The sequence below is a fragment of the Bufo bufo genome, chromosome 1 (assembly GCF_905171765.1).
Source record: "Bufo bufo chromosome 1, aBufBuf1.1, whole genome shotgun sequence".
Classification (NCBI taxonomy): domain Eukaryota; kingdom Metazoa; phylum Chordata; class Amphibia; order Anura; family Bufonidae; genus Bufo; species Bufo bufo.
The window spans coordinates 51,646,247-51,655,515 of NC_053389.1; the positions used below are offsets into that span (position 1 = coordinate 51,646,247).

Sequence of the window (9,269 nt, forward strand, 5' to 3'; positions counted from 1 at the left end):
CTCACAGCAAAGGAGTCTGAGACATCCCCTGAGAAGCACGGCCGTCTTCTCCTCCCTGTACCGATGCTATTGAGGGCACCAAAACAGAACAGGAGACACAGCAGGGCAACGGAGCAGCAGATCAGTAAAAAATAAATAAAAATAGCGCAACGCATCAAAATCTCCTAATCTTGGCCTACTACGTGAGGTCCCACCAATTAATTGTGCACGACAAACATGGTAGTATGAAAATAAGTACCTCCTTTATTAATACTATATAATAACATAGACAGACATAGGCGATAAAATACACAGGACAAAAATAGGGACCCAATGTTCAATGGAAATATTGATAAGACTGCTATCCTCCTACAAGCAATTACTTATACCACCCGATAAGCGACAGCTTCACAGCGATAGGGTATAACAAACATCAGCAGCATGCTATATAAAATGCCAAGTGCATATCCAACATGTGGAGACAAGAGGATAAAAGCAGGTTGTAGTATACTAACCAGAGAAGGTCCCAGACACCCCGCCGCACGTTTCGCGTTAGCTGCTGATGTTTGTTATACCCTATGGGGTGGTATAAGTAATTGCTTGTAGGAGGATAGCAGTCTTATCAATATTTCCATTGAACATTGGGTCCCTATTTTTGTCCTGTGTATTTTATCGCCTATGTCTATGTTATTATATGTATTAATAAAGGAGGTACTTATTTTGATACTACCATGTTTGTCGTGCACGATTAATTGGTGAGGCTTATAGTACAGCATTGTGCATGGCACTTTAGGTGTATTACTACGTGAGGTATGGATTTTAGAAAGTACAAACTGATGAAAGGTCCTCTTTAAAAAAGGCAATGTCACCAGGATCAACCCTATAAAGCCAGGCATATAGCCTGGTAGGGTTGATGGAGCTGTGTAAAACTATACCTTTCTTTTGAGTGTAAATGCTGGCTTTCAGGAGAAATGAGCACTTTTATTTTTATGCAAATGAGCTATTAGAGCACCAGGAAGTGGTTTGAGCACCACTTCAGCGACGCCCCTGGTGCTCAATACAGATGCCTCCATCATTGAAAACACGCCCCTGCCCCTTAGATTGACATCTGCACTACTTCTTCTGCTGCTTCCCAAGCAGCGAAGATGATTTGTGCGCACGCGCCGTTGATGTGGAGGTGACTGCAGATGAAGCCGACGTCTTCCAATCTAAGGGGAGCAGCATGTTTTTAACAATGGATGGATCTGTACTGAGCGCCAGGGGCACTCAAACCGCATAAGCCTCCTAGTGCTCCAACAAGTGTTACTTTCTCCTGAACATCAGCATTTACACTCAAGAGAAAGGTATCGTTTTATATGCCTGGTAACAGAGCCTCTTTAAAGGGGTTGTCCGAGATTTTGATATTGATGGCCCATCCTCAGGATAGGTCATCAATATCTGATCAGTGGGGGTCTATCTTCTGAGACCCCTGCTCATCAGCTGTCATTGGTCACATGGCCTATGTGCAGATCAGCTGTTAGAAGAAGCCAGTGTTCTGCGAGTGCCACGTCCTCTCCCTAGGCCATGTGAGGTCACCGTAAATCAGTCACATGGCCTAGTTGCAGCTCAGCCCCATTGAAATGAATAGACCCGAGCTGCAATACTAAGCAAATACTATGGAGGCTGCTGTGTTTGGTAAGCTGTGAGGAGGCCAGAGAGCTCACCAGAGTGCCGCAGCCTCTACAAACAGCTGATCTCAGTGGGGTTCCTTTAGTAAGATGACCCATCTTGAGATCAGGCCACCAATACCAAAATGTCAGACATCCCCCTTCAAATAATCCAACAGTGTCATAAGGTAACAGCATGAAACTGAATACAGTGCAACCATGTAAGCTATGACCCCCAACCCACAATCCCCATGTTAAAAGCTTACATTGATAATTACAAACTTCTTGCGCATAATCAGATTATCTTATTACATACTGTATTATACTCCAGAGCTGCACTCACTATTCTGCTGGTGGAGTCACTGTGTACATACATTACATATCCCGTATTGATCCTGAGTTACATCTTGTATTATACTCCAGAGCTGCACTCACTATTCTGCTGGTGGATTCAGCATGTACATACATTATACTACTTATCCTGTACTGATCCCGTGTTACATCCTGTATTATACCCTAGAGGTAACTGCCTGCTGGATCAGGCAATCCGGATGCAAACTGATGGCATTTGTCAGACTGATCCGGATGCGGATCCGTCTGACAAATGCATTGAAATAACGGATTTGTCTCTCCGGTGTCAACCAAAAAAACGGATCCGGTATTAATTTTTTTTTGCATTTTTAAAAGGTCTGTGCATGCGCAGACCGGAAAGCCGGATCCGTTTTGCCGGAACACTTAATGCCAGATTTGGCACTAATACATTCCGGCAAGTGATCAGCATTTTTGGCCGGAGAGAAAACGGCAGCATGCTGTGGTATTTTCTCCGGCCAAAAAACGTAAGAGGGGCTGAATTGGTGCATCCTGAACGGATTGCTCTCCATTCAGACTGCATTAGGATAAAACTGATCAGTTCTTTTCCGGTATTGAGCACGAGGACGGAACTCAATGCCGGAAAAGAATAACGCTAGTGTGAAAGTACCTTATACTCAAGAGCTGCACTCACTATTCTGCTAGTGGAGTAACTGTGTACGTACATTACTTATTCTGTACTGATACTAAAATACATCAGGCATCATACTCCAGAGCTGCACTCATTATTGCGCTGGTTTTTTTAAACAGTCTTGTGTACAGACCCCATGAAAAAAAGCTTAGTTGGGCACCTCCTAATAGTTTGTGTGGACAATAAAGGTTTAGATGTCTCCATGGACAACATACCAAATACCGTAATGTATCGCACATACAGCCATACAAAACCACATGTTACGGTGAACCTCCGCGCTCGATGTTCTCACCTGTTGCTGCCCCGTGTCCAGCCCAAGTGCCCGGATGAAGCCTGATGGGTCAATGTATCGTCTGTTGCTATTCTGCAGCAAAGCAAACAGGTACTGCAGGTGTTCACATATGCTCTGCGGCTCGTACTCTAGAAGGTAAACACATGACACCATCATTTTCCCTTCCCCGCTGAGCTACAGAGAGGTGTCTGTGATCACTGCACAAAACATCTTCCCTTGGTGTATAACAACTGCCCTGTGACTATCATATGGGATTTCAAAGAGGAACTGTCACTAAACCAGATTTTTATATATTTTAGTTGGTCATGCTTTCACTTATGAATATGCGTCCCCCCATTCTGCAGTAATGTCCCCAAGATCTTTGGCACCACACATCATCTGAAGTGACTAGCCACAGAAGTGTGGGTAGTCAGGTCTCTGCTAGTGAGGTTTCTCTCCACAGTGACAATCTCCATCACACGTGATCTAGTGAGAACTGGGACCACGCTGTATCATAGCCATCGGCGGGACAGCGTCTCACGCAGTACAGAAGAGAACTGCCAGCGATGCTCTTCCCTGTACTACGCCTGCGTAAGTTACTGACGAAGCAGAGCGTGACTTTATGAGAAGTCAGGGCCAGGCACCATGACGCTTACAATGCCTGGGCCCTGTCAATCAAAGCGAAGAGGCCGCAGCAGGGGGAATGGAGCCTCTAGGAGTAATGACAACGCTCCTAGAGGCTCATGTGTATATATTAAAACTTTTTTCTTCGCCGAAATGCGGCCACATGCCAGGATGGGACAAAGACATATCAATTCTGCTGACCAGCGCACAGGTCTATGGTCAGCCTGTTCTACTGCTATGAAACCAGTGACCGAAACCCTTTAAAATATAATTTATCCTGGTGACGGGTGCCATAAAAAAATAATAATAATATTACAGTACCAGAAATGCAATTTTGTCTCATCTTGCCATTTTGGTATATACACCAAAATGGTATCAATAAGGTCTTGACTGCGCTGCAACTTTATGTAGTGAGATTGATGGATTTAACTATTGAGCTACAGGTGCAATCCAAATGAATGAATAGTTGAATGCAATCCTGTGGACTGCAGCAGTCATTCAATAGTTAAAATCAGTCATAAAAAAAGTCAGTGTAGCCCAGGCCTAAAAGCTACAGGTCACCCAGTAAAAACAAGCCCCCAGCTTGTCAGGAAAAAAACACCCTCATACAGGTATGTTGGCAGAAATATAATAAATAGTTGGGATCTTGGAAAGTGTGGATGGAAAAACTAAAATGTTGCTGCTAAAATTGGATTGGCCCTTGAGGATTCAGGTGTGGAGAATGCGCAGGTGTTTGCAGGCAAATCCGTGCGGTCAATCCGCATCAATTGGTGCAGATTTGCATGCGGATTTTACTAAGTGAATAAAGAAAATCCGGTTAAGAAAAATAAAATAAGTTGACATGCTGTGGGCTGTAAGGCTAAATGTACACCATCAGCATTGCGTGCGGATTTTCTGCCCGGATTTGCGTGTGGACAATCCGCACCGTAGGTCATGTACATTGTATTCTATGAGAATTTGAAATTCTCAATGCACACAATGCGGATTTTGACCTGCGGTGCGGATTTTAAAATCCGCAGCATGTCAATTTATTCACTTAGTAAAATCAGCACCAATTGATGCGGACTGACCGCACGGATTTGCCTGCGAACACCTGCGGATTTCAGTGCGGATTCTCCGCACATGAATCCTGAATGTGTGCATGTACCCTGAAATCCGCACCGCAACCTCAAATTCTGCGCGGAAAAAAAAAAAAAAAAAATCGGCATCGTGTACATTGATAATTTCAAATTTTCATAAAATACAATGTGCAAATTCCTGCTTGACGTGGGTCATGTGGCAGCTCAGTGTGTGACGCTTCCCCGCTGCAACCTCCCAAAGATGAGAAACCCTTTAAGTGGGTAAAACTACTCCTAGTAAGTGTGTTAGAAGCACATGGTGGATGAATGCAAGCCCAAGACACTCAGATTTTGCTTATATTGAGCAAATTTGGACCAATAAATATCATCTATGGCAGGGATCAGCCACCTGTGGCAGTCCAGCTGCTGTAGAACTACAACTCCCAGCACACAAACATGCTTGGCTGTTCTTTTAATCCCTATAGAAGTGGATGAAGCATTCTGGGAGTTGTAGTTTCTGAACAGCTGGAGGACCAGAGGTTGCTGATCAGTGATCTATGGAATGGAACATCTGAGAATTCTTCCGTCCTTGGACCCCAGAATTTTAAAAAAGAAAAACAAAAGGCTACACCACAATATAACAGCCCGGTGAGTGTTCACGTTTCAGACCTTTGTCTTCTTGGATGCACTCCTCAGCCTTCTCCACACTCAAAGGGTTCTCGTACAGATAGAAGGCTCGCCGAAGCTCCATGTTCAGGAACCAGACTTGGACAAACGTGTTCACGTAACATGTGGCCCCCAGATTGGTCAAGCCGACAAACGTGTTCTAAGAGAGATCAGATACAACATGAAGGAACGAACGATGCGCGGCAATAATACAAACACCGGAGGATGAGGAGGGGAACGACATGCGGTACTAACACAGACGGAGGAAGGGGAGTGCATTGGGACAAACCTTCTTCCGTCGCTCACAGTTTGGATCATCGATATTGTGGAAGCTGTTCTCATCAATCTCCCCCAGCCAGATGTGTTCCCCAACACCAACCAAGCAGTTAGGATTTCCTTTACAGTTCCTCCTGGAAAACAGAAGCCACCAATGAATGGGCAGAAACTCTCAGAAACTTAATGTAGAGCAACCACGAGGCCAGGAAAGGGTCAGACAGATGCGCCCCATGGACTGCGGATGCTGGGAAATATTGTATCACGATACAGCATGCATACAGGTTCTTCTGGTTGGATTCCATATGAACCTAACAGAGAAGGCTACTTTCACACTGCCGTTTCTGGGTTCGCCTGCGAGATCCATTTCAGGTCTCTCACAAGCGGCCGCAAACGGATCAGTTTAGCCCCAATGCATTCTGAATGGATGCGGATCCGCTCAGAATGCATCAGTTTGCCTCCGTTCAGCCTCCATTCCGCTCTGGAGGCTGCTTGCAGCGTTTTGGTGTCCGCCTGGCGGTGCGGAGCCATACGGATCCGTCCTGACTTACAATGTAAGTCAATGGGGACGGATCCGTCTACATTGACACAATATTGGTGCAATTGTAAACGGATCTGTCCCCCATTGACTTTCAATGTAAAGTCAGACTTATACTTAGACTTTTTTTTAACTAAGTGTATGCAGACGGATCCGTACTGAACGGATACCATAGTTTGCATTTATAGGTGCGGATCCGTCTGTGCAGATACCAGACGGATCCGCACCTAGCGCAGGTGTGAAAGTAGCCTAAGGAGGCAGATTGGTACAAACGAGGTGTGAAGGAGGCCATCTACATAAAAATGGAGAAGCCAAGCTTGAATAGAGGCGGGGGGTTAGACATCTATTGTCTGCCACATACAATGCTGTCTTGACACCTTTTTCTGGGAGGTCATTATCACCTACTGACTCCAATTAGGATACTGGAATCAACACCTTTAACCCCACGCTGGGTATAATGACCTCTGACCCCACGCTGGGTATAATGACCTCTGACCCCACGCTGGGTATAATGACCTCTGACCCCACGCTGGGTATAATGACCTCTGACCCCACGCTGGGTATAATGACCTCTGACCCCACGCTGGGTATAATGACCTCTGACCCCACGCTGGGTATAATAACCTCTGACCCCACGCTGGGTATAATAACCTCTGACCCCACGCTGGGTATAATGACCTCTGACCCCATGCTGGGTATAATTACCAGATGTTGATTCAGTTACATATTTATTCCCAGAGAATTCTTGTACAGTCACTCAGAATTGAGAAAGCTCGTTGGAAGAACGAGCGAAACGTTTTCAAGAAATCTACAGTAAGTCCAGTTGCCTTGATTTATTCTTTACAGATATACCATGACCTGGATAAATGAGAACCTTCACAGACACCTAACAGATAAGGCTACTTTCACACTAGCGTTTTTTTTACGGATCTGTCATGGATCTGCAAAAACGCTTCCGTTACAATAATACAACCGCATGCATCCGTCATGAACGGATCCGGTTGTATTAGGTCTTCTATAGCCATGACGGATCCGTCATAAACACCACTGACAGTCAATGGGGGACGGATCCGTTTTCTATTGCGTCAGAGAAAACTGATCCGTCTTGCTCCGCACCACATCACAGCCAGAAAAAACAAACAAACGCTGCTTGCAGTTGCTTGGGAGCGCAACCAAACGGAACAGAATGCATTTTGGTGCATTCCGTTTTGTTCAGTTTTGTCCCCGTTGACAATAAATGGGGACAAAAAACGGAAGCGTTTTCAACCGCGATTGAGATCCTATGACGGATATATCAATAGCGGAATGGAAAAAGTAGCCTTACAATGGTGGCTGATCAATCAGATGCTGCATTTCGGAGATATTCTCAGCACTACTTCTAGGGGAGAATATTTTCAACGTGAGGTGCAGCGCCGCACAGCGGCCTTCAGCACGGGGCTCGGCTATGACCGTGGAGGCGACCTATGTCCGACTTCATCACCCATCCAGTCTCCTGTGTATTAAGCTCTTCAGTTTTCTTATGGACCAGCGGTCAGCAACCTTCGGCACTCCAGATGTGTTGAAACTACAACTCCCAGCATGCTCCATTCACTTCTATGGGAGTTCTCAAAATAGCTAAGCAAGTGTGCATGCTGGGAGTTGTAGTTTCACCACAGCTGGAGTGCCGAAGGTTGCTGATCCCTGGGCTATGGTCCTGGAGTGGGGGGGTCCAGTGACTGGTTATAGGACAGGGTTCAGCACTCCAGCTGTTGTGAAACTACAATTCCCAGCATGCTCCATTCATTTCTATGATATTTCTTAGAACAGCAGAGCAAGTATGCATGTTGGGAGTTGTAATTTCCCCACAGCTGGAGAGCCTGAGGTCGCCTACCACTGTTATAGGCTATGGCTGCGCAGTGAGAGGTCCCAGTGATAGGTAAGGGTTTGGACCATGCAGTGAGGGTCTGGTGAGATCTGGCGGGTCTTCGGAGGCAGCGGATCACTCACCGGCACAGTCCCCGGACGCAGGGCTCCAGGCGGACGCGGTAAGCAATCTCAATGTATTCCAGGGTGACGTCCTCCGGGCGGACGTTTTCAGTCCAGCGCCAAGCCGCCTTCTCCAGTTGCAGCCGAGGGGCCATAGTGCCGGTACCGAATCCCGGGAATCACTGGGCCGCAATCTACACAACAGACGCAACTGTCAGTACGTGAGGGGAACGTGATGACGAGTACAGGTGCCAGCCAATCAACTGCGTGCGCGGGATATGCCGACTCCGCCCCTCAAAGGAGAGCGCGGTACTGCGTAGAACACTGTGTGAGGAGAAGGGAGGGGGGTGATGGAGGAGACTGAGACTAGGCGAGGGATGATGGCTGAGGAGATAGGGCCGAGGCTGTGGGACAGGACGTGATGGAGGAGGCTGAGACTGGGCGAAGGGGGGTGATGGTTGAGGAGATAGAGCCGAGGCTGTGGGACAGGAGGTGATGGAGGAGGCTGAGACTGGGCGAGGGGGGGTGATGGTTGAGGAGATAGAGCCGAGGCTGTGGGACAGGATGTGATGGAGGAGGCTGAGACTGGGCGAGGGATGATGGTTGAGGAGATAGGGCCGAGGCTGTGGGACAGGATGTGATGGAGGAGACTGAGACTAGGCAAGGGTTGATGGCTGAGGAGATAGGGCCGAGGCTGTGGGACAGGGGAGGGGATGATGGCTGAGGAGATAGGGCCGAGGCTGTGGGACAGGACGTGATGGAGGAGGCTGAGACTGGGCGAGGGGGGGTGATGGTTGAGGAGATAGAGCCGAGGCTGTGGGACAGGAGGTGATGGAGGAGGCTGAGACTGGGCGAGGGATGATGGTTGAGGAGATAGGGCCGAGGCTGTGGGACAGGAGGTGATGGAGGAGGCTGAGACTGGGCGAGGGGGGGTGATGGTTGAGGAGATAGAGCCGAGGCTGTGGGACAGGAGGTGATGGAGGAGGCTGAGACTGGGCGAGGGGGGGGGTCATGGTTGAGGAGATAGAGCCGAGGCTGCGGGACAAGAGGTGATGGAGGAGGCTGAGGCTAGGCGAGGGATGATGGTTGAGGAGATAGGGCCGAGGCTGTGGGACAGGAGGTGATGGAGGAGGCTGAGACTGGGCGAGGGGGGGTGATGGTTGAGGAGATAGAGCCGAGGCTGTGGGACGGGATGATGTAGAAGGTTGAGACTGGGCGAGGGATGATGGTTGAGGTGATAGAGCCGAGG

The 9,269-nt window shown here is 47.8% G+C and overlaps 1 protein-coding gene across 2 annotated transcripts in view; it reads right to left on the reverse strand.

The window, feature by feature from the left end:
• The window catches only part of USP48 (ubiquitin specific peptidase 48), a 48,746-nt gene extending 40,507 nt beyond the window's left edge, over positions 1–8,239 (reverse strand). The window contains exons 1-4 of one of the 2 annotated variants that reach the window (XM_040423653.1): positions 8,042–8,239; positions 5,534–5,654; positions 5,248–5,404; positions 2,918–3,045 (exon numbers count right to left, since the gene is read on the reverse strand). In XM_040423653.1, coding sequence (XP_040279587.1) covers positions 2,918–3,045; positions 5,248–5,404; positions 5,534–5,654; positions 8,042–8,175 — 540 coding nt within the window. In that variant the 5' untranslated portion in view covers positions 8,176–8,239. The remainder of the gene's footprint in view (positions 1–2,917; positions 3,046–5,247; positions 5,405–5,533; positions 5,655–8,041) is intronic. The other variant, XM_040423660.1, reaches the window with a different exon arrangement.
• Positions 8,240–9,269: the final 1,030 nt, after the last annotated feature.